This window comes from Saccostrea cucullata, unplaced genomic scaffold, assembly GCF_032062105.1.
Source record: "Saccostrea cucullata isolate Sc308-1 unplaced genomic scaffold, CSIRO_AGI_Scuc_v1 ctg18722, whole genome shotgun sequence".
Lineage (NCBI taxonomy): Eukaryota > Metazoa > Mollusca > Bivalvia > Ostreida > Ostreidae > Saccostrea > Saccostrea cuccullata.
In genome coordinates, this window is record NW_026926543.1 from 1 (window position 1) to 21435 (window position 21435).

Genomic DNA, 21435 nt, shown 5'->3' on the forward strand with positions numbered 1-21435 from the left:
ATTGGTTCCAACGTATTCTATGGTATTCTGATATACCCAAAATCAACGCTCCTGAGAAAACAATTGTGTTCTCCCAACTTTTTATCGGTTTAAATATGAAAGAATCCCTTTAATTTAAAAGAAGCAGTTTGGATCAAGCTTTTCTTAAGTTCGCTTAGTGCTTAGTACGAGGAAGTAATCAACCAGCAATTTTATCTTTAATATCAAAGAAACACATTGTCATCAAGAGCTCTACTTACAAATAACTAAAACCTTAAGTGTGCTACTTCAAACGAAGTGTGGTGAATTATATGACTTTTACGTTACATGTGCATAAAAGAGTGCATGTAGCAATAAGAGTGTCTTTAATTCTATCTTAAGGCCTTAAAAATATATACTGTGTAGTCACACCCTCTCACACACCCTCACACGTACACACAAACATCTTTTAATACATAATTGATATTAATTGTAATGAATTGAATGAGTTTAAAAGTATATAAATACCTGATAACATTTACCTATGATCATTGTTCGATATTGTGTGGACAGTATAGAGCTTCAGATGATACATTCATGAATGTTACTCTTCAAACAATCGATGACCATTAAAATATATTTTAAGCCTTTAAACATTTACATTGTAATTGTGAAAAAAAAAATATTTTCTATTAGCGTTGATGTATAAATCTAAGTGTTTATACATACTTTTAAGATATAAGTATATACTACTTCCCACTCAAGGTTTTCAACACACTGTTAGATTTACAAAGAAATAATTCTACATAGAAAAGGAATTGCTCTCATTTTAATTTCTTCCTTTATTTGGAATGGCTACTCTTTGGCGAGTGTGGATTGTTTTATTGTTGGGCATTATTTATTGTTACGGTATGTTAATCCTGTGTTAAGTTTGCTTTTATTAGATTTCACTGTTTTGTATAAGGGTCCTTTGCTGCATTGTTTTTCATGCTTTATTGCTCTTTTCGACCATATTGATTTTTTTCTGCCAGTTATTTTTAAATAACTGAATTGAAGATCATTGAACAAAAATACGAATATTCCAGACTGTCTTTCATTGAGACAATGTTTGAAATTGTCTTTGAATCAGTATTTATATTCTAGACACTGCTATTTATTCTGAATATCTTGTTATGATATGTTTTTTCTTCACATAAACATGTACCACGTGAGCAGAATTTTGATCGAAAGATATGGAGATAACGAACAGTATTCAATCTCAGAATCCATAAAACAATACAAAATAGGAGCAGAGCAAGTACGGACCTCTGAAACTTCAGAGGTGGGATCAGGTGCCACGGAGAAGTGAGCATTCCCTGCTGACCGGTCACACCCGCCGTGTGCTCCTTGTCATGATCGGAAAATAACGGAAAAACCCGTCATCAATTCAGTGTATAAATAATGGAGTAACAATTAGTATGAAAAACGTCAGTCAGCATTTGACTCAATGATAAATTGTATTTGCTGTAAAAGTAATACATCCTTATTTTTACTTGTTTTAAAGAAGTATAAAATTTCCTATAGGGCACTGATTGGCCTGAAATAAGAAATAAAATTACACGCAGCAATGTAATAACCATGCATTCAAATATGAAAGATAATGACGATTATTTGTAATGTCCATACGATGCATTTGTGTTCAATCACTTACTGAAATAACGTGTACAAAAACTAAAAACAGGGAAAGTGAGGTCACACAGCTTGCAGATGTACAAGCGATTTTAATACAAACATAAGTATCAGGTTTTTCAATGACTTAACATCAGTTTCTAGGAACCATTGCTTATACAATGTCAATGATTTTCAAAGGAAAATCGTATTTTCTATTTCAATTTTAAGAAAATCGTATTTTCTATTTCAATTTTAGGAAAACAGTGCAATCCCAATTGTAATATTGGGGAATGTAACGCTAAGGGCTACTGTACATATGGATGTAAAGAGGAATATTGGGGAGATACGTGTGCACACTTATGCCCATCGACTTGCCGCTTTTCCTGTGAGAGAAGTGGCTTATGTATTTGGGGTATATGTCAATTTCATTATACTGGAAAGAGATGCGAGAAAAGGTTATGCCCAACTTGCAAAGAAAGAAGTTGTGCCCACAAAACCGGGTTATGCAGAAAAGGTTGTATAGACGGTTATTATGGACCTTACTGTGAAAAATCGTGTGGTAGGGGATGCATTAATTACAGGTGTTACCAGTCAACTGGAATTTGCAAAGAAGGATGCTTACCAAACTTTAAAGAAAATAAGTGTGACAGTAAGAATTTTGTTTATTAACATATTGTATTGATAAATTATTTCAATAAGCATAAGAATTTTGAAGATATTGACATGATAATTTCTTTCAATCGATATTGTTCTTAAAATAATTAAAACGAATTTCACTGCAAAAAAGCTAGGATGCATAATTTTATATTTAGGTTGTTTATCACCACATCATGGTTTTAATTGCTTTGAAAGATACTGTAGTGCCAATTGTTACATGTATACATGTAACAGTAATGGGTACTGTGATAAAGGTTGTGTGGATGGGTATTTTGGGGATTACTGTGACAAGACCTGTAGCTCTTCCTGCCGCATTTCCTGCGATAGAGAAACCGGTGACTGCATTGCAGGATGCCTTAACGGTTATTACGGTAATCAGTGTCAGCTGCCTTGTAATGCTAACTGTGAAAATCTGTCGTGCAGCAAGAACAACGGATCCTGTGACAATGGGTGTGTGGATCTAAAATTTGGAGAGGGGTGTCAAAACGATTGTAGTCCTGGCTGTAATATTACTTGTGATAGACACATGGGAAACTGCACTTGCAAAGAGGGATGGCAGGGGGACAAATGTACAAGTATGTAAAAAACTTACTTTTGAGAAATGTGATATTTTAACAATTAAAAATCGGTTTTTAGGTATTCCGAACCTCAGCTAGGAAGGATAACTCTTTAATGTTTCATAATTTTATTCAAAAATCTCAAAACAAAGCTTGAAAATTAAATCTTTTTCAACTATTTTCATTTTATACCTCTCAATGTCCTTCTAGGGTATTTGAAGTTTTCAGGAAGGTAAAATGAACTGTCAAGCAAATTAGAATTGATTTATGGTCTTTTCTAATGATGAGAAAATTTTTATGCATTATACATTGTAAAATGATGGAAGTAAATAGAAGAAACTAAAATACCTAATAGGCTTAAGTACAAAATTTTTAAGAGCCTGCATACCAATGAATTTTATTTATTATATGTGTTTGTTGATTAAAATTGAATGCGAAAATGCCTAGTTGGTATTTTAACTCACATTACCTGAAAATTTATTCGAGATTTACCAATTTCAGTTAAATAAATAATTGATTTTAAGGATGAAGAATTATCGTTGGTAAAACACATCACTTTGAGAATTCAGAAATATTTTTGTGAGCATTTTCAATTAGTCTATGCCTGATTTTCAGAACCTGAGGATAGGAGTACCTTACATTATTTTAGAACATTTGTCATTGTATCGATTCAGCTTTGGTGTTTTTTTCACCTTGATAATATTTATATAGTTAATCCCGAAGATAAATATATTAAATTATTATTCTTTTGACATACATTTATTTTTTACAATTGACGCCATTAACAAAGTTCGTTTGAATTTAGACTGTAGTCCTGACTTCTATCAAGTGTAACAATAATTGTCTTGATGGACACTGTCATGCAGAAAACGGTACTTGCTTTGGCTGCAAAAGAGGCTACCAGGGCCATCAATGCATGTTAGGTAAGGGAGACAATGTGTATTACACAATTTTTTTTTTCAAGAATGGAAATAACTATAACCTTTTTAGGTATTCTATACCTTACAGAGGCATGTAAATATGCCTAACTGTAAAAGTTATATAACTATGTATACTTTGTAGTATTGACGCTATCATAATTCACTAATTTTCATCTAAAAAACCAACGGCACACAGTGAAAATGTTTCTTATGTTGGTTTTAATACTTTATAAGTAATAATTTAATTTACAATATCACTGTAAAAATCAATGAGAATCTACATTATTATGAATTAATCCAAAACATTAATACAATTAAATGTCTAAATTCAATTCATACAATATTATAAATGACTAGCAAGATATGTAAACAATATTGAAAAATATTACTGTCAGTCAAATACTGTAAAGAAATTAATATAATTGTGTTTACTACTTAATCATATACGAAAAAAGCAAAACGACGAAGCAAATTGTTTGATACAGATTTGCAATGTATCGTTTTTGCATGGCAAAATGCATGGAATGTACATGTCAATTTCGAAATCAATCGAAATTCACGATTAATCCTGGTCTTCTGTCAAAGAAGCATGAATATTTATTATATTATTATACTCCAATAAGCGTGCTTGTGATTAATTGCCAAGTTTTTTTTCAAGCCCCCTAATCGAAAGATCCCGGATGTATATTGTTTTGACCTGTCAGTCTGTTTGTCTGCCTGTTGTCTTAACTTTAACCTAACTCATAACTATTGCTCTGTCAAGGGTAATGCCTAGGTCACATTTAAGCCGATGATCGGTTGACTCAATTTTTCTGGTCTTGTCGGCTGAAAGAACATTATCGGCCGACATGAGTATCGGGCGACACGGAGCAGTCACATTAATATCTAAGAACACAGATGACTTGGATAAATAACACGAGAAATGCTTTTTTTTCTTTAGTAACCAGCAATATTCAGAAATGTGTCATGAGTAATGTTTGCAAGGAAGAGTGGCAGAACTTTATACGATTGTGACACTATGTTGAAAATGTGTACCAAATTTTGTATAGAATTGCATAAAAAAAACAAATAGCGAATATGTTATCAGCAAAGCATACTTAAGATTTCTTCGTATCTTACAGATTAATTATTTATGTTATTATTTATGTTATTTCCGCTCAAAGTATATATCAATCCATGCATTATATTTTTGTTTGTATTATTTATCCTTAAAGGTCAAATATTTGCTAGTCGGCAGGCATATCGTCGCCCGATCATCGAGCTCTGATCTACAGTTTGATTTAAACCGTGAGCCGAAATTTGGGCACCCTTATTGTCGAACGACGGACGTCCAAGAAAAAATAAACTGACCGCCGAAGGTCGGACGATGATCTAAGGTTGGGGGACGGATAAATTCAATTGAAGAAATCGGCCACCGACGCAGAAAAAATATAACTTGGACCGATGGACACAAAATTGGTCGGCGGACAGAAAAAGATGCCAAAATCGGGCAAGACAACAGCCGATGAACTGCCAACTGTCACCCGTAGAATCACATTTTTGCTTCAAAACCTGTCGGCTGGTGGTAATGGAAGTATGACTGGGGTTTAAGTGTATACAACTTCAATCTACGTCCCAATCCAGAATTGTGTTACCATCGGGGGCACAATGTTTCACAAACTCATCTTGTTTTGTATTAAGAAAAAAAAATACCCCCTCCGAATTTCACTTCTGGAATCGATTATAAAAGGTTTCACATTTAATGTTGGATCGGGAGTTCGTTGTCTGAACAGCAGGCTGTAAGGAAAACAATTACGATCAAATCAAATGGTAAGTTCAAAGTTCTAGATATTGAAATCTTTTTCATTTCTAAGATGTTGAATTGTAGTTTGCAAATTTTATTTTTTCTTAATCATCCACATTTGTTAGTAAAACGGTAGTAACCTATATTTTAAAATAAAAAATTTAAAACATATAATTTAAGAATTACTTACTTCAAAACTTACATCACTGTCAGTTATTTTTTAAAGGAAAATCGTATATGCTATTTCAATCTTAGGAAAACAGTGCAACCCCAGCTGTAATCTTTGGAAATGTAACTCTAAGGGCTTCTGTACATATGGATGTAAAACGGAATATTGGGAAGATATATACGTGTGCAAATTTAATGCTCATCAACTTGCCCCTTTTCCATTGAGCATGTTGAGAGAAGTGGAGACTGTATTTGGGTAAATGTAATTTTTATTATACTGGAAAGAGATGCGAGAAAAGATTATGCCTAAGATATTGAGATAACTATTAATTGTATAATAATAGGAAAGGTATTCATGCTGAATGTTCATATCTCCTTTTTGAGTACAAAAAAAACAACAGAAATATCGAGCAACAAAAAACATACTGTGAATATTAAGACAGTTTTGTATTTTGAGATTTGAATGCTCCTTTTTATTTGTTTTATTTAACACAAGCACATACATGTATAAAAGTGTTTACATTGAAGTTATATGTTACATGCATATAAGGCTCATGTATTTTAATACTGCAACATCAGTCAAATGTTAATATTCATAAATTGACCACTGATTTGTTTGAATTTGGTCTTCATATACCACTCCATCGTCAGCTTCATAGTTGATCTTTGTTCTCAATTTTGAAGGCGCTGTGGGGTCTTCATATACTACTCCATCTTCAACTTCGTCTTTGATCTGTGTTTTCAGTTTTGAAGGCTATGTGGATATCTTTGTTTGCTCCGGGTCTTCATATTCTACATCATCTTCAACTTCGTCATTAATCTGTGTTTTCAGTTTTGAAGGTGCTGTGGATATCTTTGTTTGCTCTTGGTCTTCATATTCTACATCATCTTCAACTTTGTCTTTGATCTGTGTTTTCTGTAATTTTGAAGGCGCTCGGTATATTTCTGTTTGCTCTTGGTCTTCATATACTACTCCATCTTCAACTTTGTCTTTGATCTGTGTTTTTGTAGGTGTTGTCGATTTCTCTATTAGACCTATTTCTTCATATTCTACACCATCTTCATATACTGTATCATCTTCAGCTTCGTCTTTGATATGTGATTTCTGTGATTTTGAAGGCGCTGTGGATTTCTCTCTGTCATCTAGATCGTCACTTGCATGTACTACACGTTCTTCAACTTTGATCTGTGTATTCAATTTTCTAGGTATCGGTGTAGTTATCTTCTCTTGGCGAGTCTTCCGTTTGCGCGTTTTCTTTCTACAGCTCCTAAATATATATCTTATTTCTTTTAATATCTTTGAATTAAGAAAAAAGTGAGAAAATGAAAGTTTTAAGTATATTTAAATAATTAACTAGGACGGAGGTTAGAAGGAAGAGAATGTACAAAAACTCTCACCAGATAATTAAAACGACATTTAAGCCAACACTTGAGAGAAGAGAAGCTATCAATCCGTACACTAAGTAAAGGTTCTCGTCACTTGTATCAGAATCCAATGATTCTTTTATCACTGCAACGACGTAATTCAAACGTAAATCTTTATAATAAATCTTACATTCTAATGCAATTGTTTTGTAAAAGACGTTTTGATTGGCTAATGGACTGATGTTTGAAGGAGTAAAAAGAACATTAACGAGAGAGAAAGATTTTTATTGAGACTAGAATGACGCAAAATCATAATGCCCCATGACGTATTTTATGTAAGAAAACTCAACAAAATAAGGCATAAACAACAAACAAAATGATAAATTGCATTAGAATGGGCATAATTTTCAAGATCTTGTAGACAAAATCAAATTCGGTTGTTTATATACCGTTACATTTCCCTGATCTTGCATCACATCTCCTGACAACGCTACAGTTGGTACAGGTTTCTTCGCAGTTGTATCCATACCGTCTGTTTGGACACACTGGAAAAAATAATCAAAATAATTCACAATGACATATACAGTAAAACATACTTCTTAAGAAATGCCTTTCTTTGCTTTGTTATGTTACGGTTTTTTCAAATTATAGATACAACTATGGTGTAGGTGTAACAGATGAATTTATTAATTACACATAAAGTCAAACAGGCTCAAATATATGGTATTAGAGCCATCGTTCTTTACATTAATATAATAGCAGCTATGGTTAGGAACCCTTTTCTGTCAAGGTCAGTAGAATCTAAAATCTCTAATATCAACACATTTATACAGTGTACAAAACAGGAAGGAGTATCTAATACTTCAATATCACTACGCCCTCTAAGACTTTCACCTTTGACTCTAAATTTAACCAACCAGGAATAAAAACTATTGAACCATGAACACCATATTCTGCACTACCTATGGAAACCCATGACTGACTTAAACTAAAAATTAACCTAGAATATATAAAATCCTGTTTATGTAATAACTGAAAATTATACTCTCGATAATTTTTTATGTAAACAATACTAAAAATTAAATATAAATATATACTATCACAGTTACATGTATATACGTATACGCAATAGGATATTTTTGTTAGCCTATCAGATATGCTTAAATCACAATTCCTTAAAAGAGTCAAATTTTTATAACCGTAGTTGATTGAAAGGTGTTGTACTGTATATGTAAAACATATTTATATCTTCTTGTTTCATTTTTTGTGTTAATGAGCAGGCAATATCTATTCTATTTATTATACTCTCAGATTAAATTGTCAAACTTCTTTGGTTGAAAAATTGTTCTGCACTACTGCGTGCATACATATTATTTCTAATCTCTGTATATCGCAAAGGTTGAAATTCATATTAAGTTTTTATTGTTACCTAATATAAACAATTTCTTAAACAAGGTAAGTAATTGACAAAGAATTGATGAAGCAAGAACATCAGCAGTCTCGTTTAGAGCCCTTTTTTCGTAAGTTCGACGGTCGATACAGGCAAGTACAATATATCGTTAAGTCATAAAGGCTGACTGACTTTTTTCAGGCCATTATTTTAGGCCTTGCCAGATTTTTCCATTATTCATAAACATGACAAGAAGCACACGGCGGGTCGATGCTCAATCCTCCATGATCCTATCTCTGATTTTGGGAGTCCGTAATATCTCTGTTCCTATTTTGTATGGTTTTATGGACTTTTGAGCTCCACTACTGTTCGATATCTCCACATTTTCATCTTAGTGCTTTGTTGAAACGCTAAAATATATCATTATACTAGAACTTTTCAGACCTTGATTTTTCGCTTGCGTAAGTTAAAGCCTTTGTAGTGAAGGAATGTCTATGAAAGTATAATATAAGATATCAAAATTACCCCTTTTAAGACACCTCAACACAGTTTTCAACCAGGTTAAAAATATTTTTTAAACCAATGCCTTTGCTCAGAAATTGTCTTGATATACTTAACAATAATCATACCATTATAATATGCATAATTTATGAAAGGATTTTATGTATACATGTACGTCACCTTGTGTACAAGTGTCTCCTTGGTAACCCTTATTGCAGCCATTGAAGCATGTCCCGTTTACGTGATGACACTGTTCTTTTCTAAAGCAATTTCCACATGACTGAGTACAGTTCAGTCCAAAACTTCCCCCATCACATTCTATAAAAGATATGTTAGATTCATTTGATACCTAGATATTGCCTTTAAAACTTCATTTATTACATTTTTATTGTTTTGTCAGAATATATTTTTTTGATACGTGGAGGGGATAGGACACAATTTTCATTACATTTTCATAAAAACATAATGGAAAAAAGCCCAATTATGGTCATTTAAAAATGTATGTTCTATGGGAAAGTTCATGTACCGATAAAGTGATTATTAGTTCTCCATAATCAAAATAAAGGAAAAACAGAAAAGAGATATATATCTATGTAAATGTAAAATTGATCTTTCTAGCAATGTTCTCAGACTTTTGTCAATATAAAATCATCCTTACAGTAACAATCTATAATTATTATTGACAAATTTCATGTTTTTTTTTTGTTCTTTTTAGTCTTTCTGAAAAATTACATCGAGTGTTATACATGTTATATCTATACACATTTTGTTTACCAAAATAATGCTTACTTTTGTCACATATAAGGTCCTTAAATCCTGCCTGACATCCATCTTGACATTCCCCTGTCACCCTGTTACATCTACTAGGGACGCCACAGTTAATACTACATGTGTCCTCACAATTATACCCATAGCGTCCTACTGGACATTCTAAAACGGAAATAAACTCAAAAGTAAGAAATAATATGAACTTTCCTCGATATGTGTAAATGTCTTCTTGAAATTTGTTTGAATGTCCATTTAACTGGAGGTACATGTGTAAGCTGTTGTAAAATGCTATATATTAACAAATAGATGTGTTTATAGCCCAAAAGAAGTATAAATTTTTTAAACAGTATTCGGACAAAGGAGTCGTCCGTGTGACGCAGTGGTCAGAACGTCTGCTCTAGATTCGCGAGGTAAGGAGTCGATCCTTACGTTGCGGTTTTGATTCCCATCGTGAGATGTTTAGACTGATCCTTCAATTGGGACTATATTGACCGAGGCCCCATGTTGCAGTAGGTGCTGGCACGAAAAAGATCTATTACTGCTCAATGGCTCTGAGTGCCAAGTATGAACAAAACGTGCAGCTCTCCATCGGCAAGTGGTGGCGTCTCCATTTGAGTGAAAAATTCTCTCAACAAGCTACATAATGATCAATCCCTTAGGTGTACTTTGCGACTCAAGATCAGACGCTATAACCACTCCTCCACGCGGGCTACTATAGTTTGTGGAGTTATTGAACACTTTTATACCTTCTGTACACATTTCGCCTTCATAACCTCTGTCACACCCATCTGTACATGTGCCATTTATGTGATGACACTGTTCTGACTTCAAACAGGAGCCACATGATTGATTGCAATTCTGTCCGTACATCAGACCGTCACATTCTACAACATAATATATACGATTATTATTTTTTTTTTTTGCATATAAATACAAGAAGAAAAGTAGTACCTATAATCATTTGATGGATTTTTTAAAAAAATTTAATTCCTTGTAAAATATTTTTGACAAAAAAAACAAATAAATAACAATTTCTGCTAAATACTTTTTTAATATTTCATGGATTTCGAATCAGTATTAAAAAATGACAATTGAAATAATAAAAAAAAAAAAAAACAAAAAAACAAAACAAAAAAAAAACAACCTTCATACATTAGATAAAAAGTTTTCACTTTAAAATGCATCTCTCTCTCTCTCTCTCTCTCTCTCTCTCTCTCTCTCTCTCTCTCTCTCTCTCTCTCTCTCTCTCTCTCTCTCTCCTACGTACCCTCCTCACAATGTGGTCCTTGGTATCCGACAACACATTCAAGACACGTCCCATCTTCAATGTTACAATGACCTTCCTGACAATTCTCGGGACATGATAGAGTGCAGTTTTCTCCATATTCACCAGATGTATTACATTCTATTTGCAGAATTATGAATAATTATATATGTTTCAGTATTTTTTATATGCATATAGCCTGAAAGGTACCGAGTGCATGTATATTTATTCAGATTTTTTTTGTTAATACATGATTATATCAGAAAGGTTTGAAAACATTTTCATACCAATATGACCAATGTCAAGTATTTTTATCTTTCATCTTAAACGTTCAATTTGTGTTTTTGAAAAAAGAATGTAGATGTGTAATATTTTCAGCCAGAGAAAATTTATATCAATTGATAAGTGACTTGGAAATCTGTGATATAGGATCACATATAACTGCAATAGTAGAGCTTCACCTGTTTTATTTATTTTGAAGGTAGATAAGGTGGATATGTTGTCTGCCTCTCTTCTATCTCTCTCAATATGTCTAGAGATTGTGTCGGTCCAGAAGGCTGTAGAGATAAAAATGAAATACTGAATACAAATTTTAGTTCATACAAATATGGTGTTTTCAATTAAATATATAGAAAACAAATAAAATTATCTTCACATTTGGCACACATCTTTACATGTATATGCCAAAATGTCGACATAACTGTATGACAAGTTGAAAGAAATATCTGTCAAGGTGACATATACATCAGACGATGAAATACAATACAAAAGCTTTTCTATCTTTTATGTTAACCCGATATAACATGCAAAAAAATTATATGATTAAAATGTATACGTGTATTGCAATAACTAAAGGATTTTTTTTATAATTATATGATTATTATTTGGAATTTACTAAATATAATCTCTGTAGAAGGGTATAGGTATTGAATAAATACCTCTGGTATACATAGCATATATAAAGTATCATTATGTTTATAAGATTGATGTTGTAAATGATTCATTCTATAAAAATGGTAATGACGACGAAAGATCGGCACATCTTTTTAAGATAATCAGTCCCTTATAGGATCAAATTCATTGAAATTATATACATAACAGATATGTAGGCATTGAATACTTAGTTTATTTAGACATGATTTCTATTTATTACTATTAGTATATATAGTGGTATGTGTCCTCATTTATGACCTTGAATTCTGGTAAGAGTTATCTACCCTTTTTTTAATAATTAAAAATAAAAGTTTAAATTGTTTTTACGTTAATACAAGGACGTAAATGTTTCTTTTGTGTGTGAAAGGATACCCAAAGTAAGTTTAAATACGTTTGAATGTTTTTTTGTGTGCGTGTGTGTGTGAAAGGATACCAAAAGTGAGAACTGAAGTGCGAAGAATGAGTATTATGGCTTAAGACAAAAATTAAATATAATTTCCCTCACTGGTACACGGAAGCGAAAAGTTAACTACATTTGTGTTAATATTTTTTACATTGTCTTACTTATTATTATCTTATCAACATGTAATCTGTTATAAATTTTTATTTTGATAGAAGTATGCTAGGCTAGTATTTCTAGGGAAAAGTTTCAATATACATGTATTTTTCTTCAAATAACTACTCAGGCGTAGGAATGCTAGGAAAAACCACATCTCACAGATTTATTGACGGCGTATGCACAATTTTCCATGTATGAATATTTAATTATTTCCTGTATGATTACAGAGAATTTCACAAATAATATAAAAGAAGATGGTCTTCAAAATTTCATATCAAAATGTTGTAAATTGGTCGGTTACATTATCCCAGCAAAATCTTGTCACAAACAAGAAAATATCAATTCACACTTGAGTACCTGTATAGTTTAACCTTTCATCAACATCAAAACAGATGTTCAAGCTTAAAATTATTAAACAAGTAAAGAATATTCTTTATTTGTTTTAAAACCAAAAACTACTTATGAGATATAGTGTGATATGAAATCATTTACAGTCCGGCTAAAGTTAACTTTTCTATTTTTTTTTAAATAAGGAATAAATATTTTATGACCAATATAATAATGACAGTTTCTCCTTTCTCTAGGTCTTTCATTCATCAAAGCATGAAAAAATATATTTCTATGAGTACTTCAAATATAAAGTAATATGTACATTCATTGCAATTTAAAGACAAAAAGTTTTGAAAAATATCGCGAATTTTAGAAAAGAGAGTTAAATGGGGTTCAACCCAAAAGAAATACCGATAAGTTGACAAGGAAAAAAACCAGATGTTTGAAATTTTAAAACTATATTCTGTAAGAGTAAATAATTCGTAATTTTTGAACGGCCCTCGTATTGAAGAAGATGTGGCATGATCGGTTAAATTATCCCCATTGAAGAAGATATCAATTTACATCGTTCTAATTCATATAAAAATATGTCTAGTAATTAATATAGTTCAATATTTTCCCTCTTTGATGAAATAATCAACTTTTTTTAAAATAAAGAATAAATAGATTATGACAAATATAATAATGACAGCTTCTCCTTTCTCTAGGTCTTTCATTCATTAAAGCATGAAATGCTACTCCTATGAGAATAATGTGAAATAATATGTGCCTCATTGCAGCTAAGACAAAAAGTTTTCAGAAAGAGAGGATGGGGTTACCCAAAAGAAATAGTTGACAAAAAAAAAAAAAAAAAAAAAAAACCAGAAAATTTACTTTAAAACTTTAATTATTCTTTATTGTTGGGATATAATACTTAGATTTTTAAAAGAGGGGGGGGGGGCAAAAAGATATTTTGTCCTACCCTCTACAAAAGTTGTAATGGAAACAGTGTGATATGACTATCCCTATGATCTAATTGCTTATGTCTCTCTATTTTCTGAAAACATGTTTGTAAATCTATACAGCTATACAATAGGAAATACATTGAACAGGAGCTTTTACTGAATCCCGGGTGAAGTGAAAATTCTTTAGCAATCCCCACCACAAAAATAATCAATAACATTATTTCCCCATCTTTTTCCCAGAAATGTGTAAATTCTTATATCGATATTAACAGATATTTTATAGAATTAGATTTCGAGATTGCTATTTTGATAATATAAGGGTAGGGAGTCTTACACTTCCTTAGCTCCCCCTTATACATAAATAAGATATACACTAGATGATTTCTGTTGATTTCAATTTTCCTTATTATAGTTTAATCTGAAATCTTTTTTCCCTTTTCCTCGTCAAGAAATTTACATATTATTATCAGCTTTAAATGACTGCCTATGATATCAGTATGATCAGCATGTGAATCCCCGCATATTACTGCAAGGAATAGAAATGACAAAAACTAAGTAACTTTATTTGACTATTACAAATATATAACTCGTTATAAGAAATACGACAATTTGTTATATCGATTTCATAGCCCCGTGGGGATCCGGGTTAGAAATGTCCCTAGTACCCCCTTGCTTGTCGTAAAAGGCGACTAAATGGGGCGGTCCTTCGGATGAGACCGTATAAACCGAGGCCCGGGTCACAGCAGGTGTGGCACGATAAAGATCCTTCTCTGCTCAAAGGCCGTAAGTGCCGAGCATAGGCCCAAATTTGCAGCCATTCCCGGCAATGGCGACGTCTCCATATCATTGAAATATTCTGGAGAGGGACGTTAAACGGTATACAATCGATTTCATTAATATATTTTAATATGTCCAAAATTAGCTTTCGTAAAAATTACATAGTACTGTACATGTTTAATTAAGATGTTTTAGTTACATTCAAATTAAAAATTAAAGAAGTAATTTTTTTTTAAGAAAAGTTTTAAAAAATAAGCAGATAAAAGAAGAAAAAAGATTTGTCTTTTGTTTGATTTTTCTGTTTACAGTAACTTTTTTTGGTTTAAGTTTGTTTAAGATTGTTGAAACATCATATTATGAAATATAAATCAACAACTCTGTATTTTTGAAACAACCTTTGATTTAAGGATAGGTAGGAAGAAATTTACAAATTACGTTTTTAAGGACAGATGATTCAAACAAAATTTCTAATTTTGTCAAAAATTTTGAAAATAATAATTTGGGTCATGTTTTCATACACACAAGTTTTACCGCAAAGTTTTTTAAGGTGCATAAACCCTCTGCTCACTCATATGGAATTTTTTCTTTAACTTTTATGATTTTCCAAAGGAAATGTATATGCTGAATAAAATACAAACAGTTAAAGCATGGCTTGCGTGGCAAAATTTGACAAAAAAGGCACTTAAATTTGACAAATTTATAAAGGGATAATAGACATTTGTGTCATTAAAGGTTATCTCTCTTATCAGAGTACCAATGTACCTTAATTTTTTGAAATTCAAATTTGTACAAAATTGGAATTTAAAGTGGAAAATATTTGTATAGGATAATGAGGATGGTTTCAGAAGGGTAGAAATCTAAACGTGACAGAAGGTTTATTATTTCTTTATTTTCTAGAAATTTATTTTTTCGATCATTTTCAATGAAATCAGGTCCACCAAAGGAATTTATAAAAAATTTTATTAATGTCCAATTAATTGCACCTTGAATTTTTCATTGAGATCTATGGGCAGCGCAAGTTTTTTTTTTAAAGATATTTTTGAAATTAATTTGAATTTCAAACCAATATCTTGGTGAAAATATGCATAAACTCCCTTTTTATTAAAGTATGAAATGTAATTATTTACCACAGGAAATTTGAGAAATAAAAAAATCCTTCTAGGGCAGATAACTCAAAAAAAAAACTTTTAACGTGCAAAACATGTTATCAGTCTTGTGAATGTGGTATATTTTATTTTAATCGTTATCTAGCAATGCATTTTTAACTAGTTTAAAACTATCTAACATTGTTTGAAATCCTTCATTATATATTGAATTCCTTAAGTTTATAAATGATGTAAAACATGTGTTTTTGTATGTTATCTTAGAAAAAAGATACAAAAACCCCAACGAAAACAAAAAAAACGATAGAGACACAAATTCATTAAAATGCATTAAAAAAATGTGATTTATATTAATGAAAAGAAATTATCTTACCATAAGCATTTACTATATTTCCGATCAATATTAATTTGCTAAGAAAATAAAACAACATTTCTCAGCTGTTCATGTGAATTGATACGGAATAACTTACAAACGGGAAGAAAAAATTAAGATAGTTATAGCATTTCTTTAATGAATGAGGCAGTAAGGTTAAACAAATCATAGTTATTTCCGAATTTATGTGAGACCTAATTTTCACAATATACTTTTATACCGTATAAGTGGAAATTTTAGCGAGACGCAAATTTAGCGATTTGTCCTAAAAAATTGGTATTTTATTTTTAGCGAATGTAATTTAAGCGATTTTGAAAAGCGCACTAAAGAAGCTATAACAAATAAAGCGCAATTAACTTTCGGCGATATTCAATTTAACAATCTTGGCACACTCGCTAATAATGCCAAAGTTAAATCCCCGCTAAAAATTCTACTTATACGGTTTAAAAAAAACAAAAAATAAACAAAGAAAAAAAAATCACAACAACTAAGCACATCAAACGAAAGATACATTTCATTATTAACGTAGTAACACACTTTTTATTGTGAAAAATTTTTATTTTTTCCCCGAATATTTTTCCTTTTATATTGTTTATTAGATTTTCCTGTTATTTCCCGATCATAAAAAGGAACACACGGCAACCGGTGGGCAGGGGATTTTTACTCCTCTATGGCACCTGATCACACCTCTGATGTTTTGTAGGTCCGTGTTTCATATGAATTGATGTGAACTACATGTCAAGTTTGCATTTAGTTCTGTTTAAATGATTTTTGAGAGAATTATGACTTTTAAATTTTCTAAGATTCGTCGACAAATTTTCTTCTTAACGCTGAAAAACATAATGGTGACTTTTGTATGCTATTTTACCTTGATGAGTTATATATCAAGTTTGCTATTTATTTTGCTTCAATGAATTTTTACGGAAAAATGGTATTTTCATTTCATCACATTTTCACTTTCTTAATGGAAAAAAGACTACATTTGCTGGCAAGGTACAAATATTGCTAGGGCAACACTCTCAGACACCTTGTTAACTATGTCTGTATATTCTTAAAGGGTCTAAGTTGTATATTTTATGGCATTCTTTTTTAATTGAAGGAAAAGAAAACGAGAGTTTTGCAGAACGTCCGAATTTTCTTTCACACTGTGACTTAAAGTCATTGTTACAGGGTTCTCTCAGAATGAAGTCAAGACAAACTCCAGCAGCTTAGGTTGAAATAGTTTATCAAACAATCAATATAGGCTATATAATAAATTATATTACAAGTATGATATCAATCATGAATTTAGATACAATTTACTTTAAAGAAGAGATGATAAAAAAGGGTATTATATGTCATCTGAGTATTGAAATAGTTACATGGAAAAGTAATACAAGTAGTTATTTCTATAACATGGATTTGAACTACTCCAGATAAATTGGATTTCGAAGATTTATAAAAATCCAAATAAACAAAGATACTTTCCGGGTTCCAGTAAATGTTCAACCAAGCCTCTTTCGTTACTCCTCACTTAGATATTTACAGTAGTGAAGGAAAACCATCAAGAGTCCTTTGTAACAATATAGTCAAGGAGTGGTGTGAATCAGATGTGGATACTCAAAAATGCCAAAGTTCTTTTGGACAATCTGAAAATACAAGATTTTACAAAAATAAACAGCTTAAAAACTTACGACTTTTCAACTTTATACACAATCATTCCCCACGATGAATTAAAGTCCAGGCTTCGTGATATCATTGAGAGCTACTTTCTCAATAAAAATGGAACTCGTAAATTTACCTACCTGGTCATTGCTCATTTGCAAAATTATTTTGTTAAAACACATTCTAATTGCACACACATGTACTCTGAAGTTGACACCAAAGAGATTCTTAAGTTTCTGAATGACAATATGTATCTCGTATGTGGTTTTTGGAGACCATGTATTCCAACAATCTATTTGAATTGCTATTGGTACCAATTGCGCTCCGTAATTAGTAGACCTATTTTTATATTCATATGAAGAAGATTTTGTGCAAAATCTTATGCGTGAAAAGAAGAAATCACTTCCTGTGGCCTTCAACTCGACATTTAGATATATCGACGACGCATTTTCAATTACCAATGGTGATTTCCATTCTTACGTTGATACGATATATCCTGGTGAGCTTCAGATAAAAGATACCACAGAGTCCGACACTTCTGCTTCATACTTGGATATTTTATTTGAAAAAACATTAATGGTAATCTAACAACCAAGCTATATGATAAACTTGACGACTTTAACTTTTCTATCATCAACTTCCCTATCTCATACAGCAGTGTAGATGATTAAGGTAAGGAATATCAGCATTCTGTTTAAAGCCATCATTTTGTAAGTTTTATTGTCGATATAATAATTTTTTCAGCAAATATAGTTTACCATTGAGTCAAATGCTGACTGACTTTTTTATACTTATGGTTCGTCCATTATTTATACATTGAATCGACGACGGATTTTTCCTTTTTTTTTTTCCTGCTCATTGCAAGGAGTGCACGGCGGGTGTGACTGGTCGGAGGGGGATGCTCACTAATCCATGGCACCTGATCCCACCTCTGATGTTTGCTCTGCTCCTATTGATATTGAATACTGTTCATTATCTTCATATCCTTCATCGTCGTCTTAGAAAAAGAACATAAATCAAACATTTTCAAATTTTAATATCACACATCGTCGGAAACCCACGGCTGATTACGCTTCGTTCCTCTCTCCATCACCCGTGGGTCCATTCATACCAATTCGCTCGTTTCTCATAAATATTCATTAAATTTATTGTCCAATGAAATTAGCAGAACTCTCCTGTTTTAAAGGTAGAATTACTGTAACCTCGCTTGCATAACAATGGCTGCGCCCATTAAATCATGCTATATGCAGAAAATCATATATGACCGTTCTTACAGATCCCTATCGTCATATACAAGCAAGGAATAATACAAGGTATTAAAACAATTTTGCATTCACGACATCAAAGGATTTGCGGGCAATATGTGTGCTAAAGGGTAGAATTACTGTAACCTCGCTTGCACAACAAAGCGAAAGTGCGTTGAAAGGGACTTCCTCATTGGACAATATCGCTTTAGATATACCAAGAGCAACCAATCAAATTGTCTCATTAATTATTCATGAGAACGAGCGAAATGATATGAATGGACCCACGGGTGATGGAGAGAGGAACGAAGCGTAATCAGCCGTGGGTTTCCGACGATGAATATCACACTGATATGAATGGTTCGCAAATCTATTTAAAATTATTTTTACACATTTCTGTGATCTTTATGTCTTACAGATTGTGTAATTGTATTTAACACTATTTTCTGTGAATTCAGGGGTCGTTTGGGGGGAGGTATTCCAGGTTTAAATTTTAAACACCCTCTCGTTATGGTAACAGCTAGGTTATTAGCCTTGTCCTTATCAAAATAACGTTTTATGATATACATGAGTTTTTTCATATCACTTTGAAGTTTTTTACATGATGGTGTCAAGATAGGTAATGTTGCTATCCTGGTAGATAGGTAAATGACTTTTGAGTTGTATGTGGACCATAACGTACTACGCGTAGCGTGTGAGCACTACATGTGCATGAACATTGGGACTCTTTCCATTGTCCCTCCCTTCCGTGCTGCACACACTCCTGTTGTTGCATTGTGTTTCGATATGGGATAATAGACAAGAAAAAGATTGATTGGTTGTATACTGTTTAACGTCCCTCTCCAGAATATTTAACTGATATGGAGACGTCACCATTGCCAGTGAAGGGCTGCAAATTTAGGCTATGCTCGGCACTTAGCCTTTGTAAATAATGTTTTTGCTGGTTTATACTACGAAGGACCGCCCCATTTGTCGCCTTTTTTTTAAGGATGATTTTACGTTACGGGGCGACAAGAAAAAAAAATCGATGTCATAATTGTACAAAGGAAAATACAATTTTTTTAGTGTAAATAACCTCAGCTGGATATTTTATAAATTTTTCATAAAAAAATTGAGGTATATTTTTATAAACCACCTATGAATGATAAATTCTGAAAATTAAATCCATTAATAATCCGTTTTTAGTGTTTAAACAGTTTTGTAAGAATTAACATCAATATCAAGTATATTCATTAAGAAACTGAAGCACATTTAAGGATTGGGCAAAAGACCCTTTTTGTTAGTCCATGTTCCTGTTTGTGAATTATTTTTGTGTCCCAACTTCAGCTGCATTCTGAAATTGTAAATCTATTATTTCATTGAACATTTGTAATAAATGTTCTTTTAACACAACTTCTTTATTACATGTATTTAGACTTGCTGCAGAACAGAGCTGCAAATAAGCTTCAGGTTTGTATGAACCTCAGTAAAATATTAGAAATGTTAGACATTTCGAATAGAGTCTTATAAGAACGGATTTTTAAAATACAAAATGAATGATTATGAGGCAGTCTATCAAAAAATACTCTATGCTTTATTATATTTACATAATAAAGATACAAAGAAGAAGAATCTATCTTACATTACAATGAATCTTAAGGATTAGATCATGATGAATAAAAAACCAAATCATATACATGTACCATCTCGAAAGGAGGAAGAATGTTTCTGTATTCCAGTGGCTGACTCTCGTGATTTTTTTTTAAAAAGCTTACATTGTTTCGCCCCAAACATCACGAGCAAAAGTTATCGCCTTTTCTTTGGAATTTGAGGTTCTTATAAATAGATGTATAAGCTTCCTTGAAATTATTAAAAAGGTTGTTCTTATAGACTGAATTTCAAGATTCAGAAAGTATATGTATCACATTGTAGATATATGTGTAATATATTGTATGTGGGCAAATAACACTAAAGCAGTAATTTAAAAAAATTCTTCATATTTTATTTTCCTACTTACCCCCATAGTTGATTATCCCCATAAGTTATTCATTCATGAAAAGACTAGTAAGGGATTGAACTCGAGTTGTCTGCTTGTCAGCCAATATTTCATTCACATTTCATTGAACTTACGGTATATTTCGTTAAGCCAAAAGTTTTGCCCCCCCCCCCCCACACACACACCCACCTTGCTTCAAATTTTAAAATGCAGATATCTAGATTTTTCGTAAATAAAATATAAATCAAACTTTTTAGAAGAGCTTCTATGAGCTCTGTAAAAATCCAAGAAAAATATTGAAAAACATAAAAAAAATTGAGAAAAAAATTTAGCGTCTTGATTACTAACGACGTTTAACAAGGAACCTGTACACATTTACATCTTGTTCAATAATTTCTACGAAGTCTCTAGTTCCTTCGCCGACGAAAATGTATTTTAAACTCAGGAAATTGTTCAAAATTAATCGGCACTGGAACCAAATGTATAAAAAAAATAAGAAAAAAACCCTGAATTTTATATAAAATTCTTTTAAAGAATCTCATTCTTGAAGATTTCATTAAAATCCACTGTAT

General features: G+C 31.9%; 2 protein-coding genes across 2 annotated transcripts; one reads left to right on the forward strand and one right to left on the reverse strand.

Annotated features, from left to right (window-relative positions):
- The first annotated feature begins 723 nt into the window (after positions 1 to 723).
- LOC134271984 (multiple epidermal growth factor-like domains protein 10) lies at positions 724 to 3656 on the forward strand. The gene is made up of 4 exons (XM_062754220.1): positions 724 to 867; positions 1865 to 2257; positions 2421 to 2840; positions 3628 to 3656. The coding sequence occupies exons 1-4, from the start codon at positions 810 to 812 to the stop codon at positions 3654 to 3656; spliced, it is 900 nt and encodes a 299-aa protein (XP_062610204.1). The 5' UTR covers positions 724 to 809.
- Positions 3657 to 6199: 2543 nt separating this feature from the next.
- On the reverse strand, positions 6200 to 16966 carry LOC134271983 (multiple epidermal growth factor-like domains protein 10). Its single transcript, XM_062754219.1, has 10 exons — positions 16001 to 16966; positions 11443 to 11538; positions 10985 to 11122; positions 10464 to 10601; positions 9739 to 9879; positions 9582 to 9616; positions 9130 to 9298; positions 7508 to 7603; positions 7092 to 7203; positions 6200 to 6961 (listed from the first exon to the last, which is right to left on the reverse strand). The coding sequence occupies exons 1-10, from the start codon at positions 16056 to 16058 to the stop codon at positions 6448 to 6450; spliced, it is 1497 nt and encodes a 498-aa protein (XP_062610203.1). The 5' UTR covers positions 16059 to 16966; the 3' UTR covers positions 6200 to 6447.
- Positions 16967 to 21435: the final 4469 nt, after the last annotated feature.

Coding starts and splice junctions, on each gene's coding strand:
- LOC134271984 (XM_062754220.1), top strand. CDS start 810: ATGGCTACTCTTTGGCGAGTGTGGATTGTTTTATTGTTGGGCATTATT. Junction 868..1,864: donor GGGCATTATTTATTGTTACG/GTATGTTAATCC, acceptor TTTCAATTTTAG/GAAAACAGTGCAATCCCAAT. Junction 2,258..2,420: donor TAAAGAAAATAAGTGTGACA/GTAAGAATTTTG, acceptor TTTTATATTTAG/GTTGTTTATCACCACATCAT.
- LOC134271983 (XM_062754219.1), bottom strand. CDS start 16,058: ATGTTGTTTTATTTTCTTAGCAAATTAATATTGATCGGAAATATAGTA. Junction 11,539..16,000: donor AAATATAGTAAATGCTTATG/GTAAGATAATTT, acceptor TTATCTCTACAG/CCTTCTGGACCGACACAATC. Junction 9,299..9,581: donor ATGATTTTATATTGACAAAA/GTCTGAGAACAT, acceptor GGCAATATCTAG/GTATCAAATGAATCTAACAT.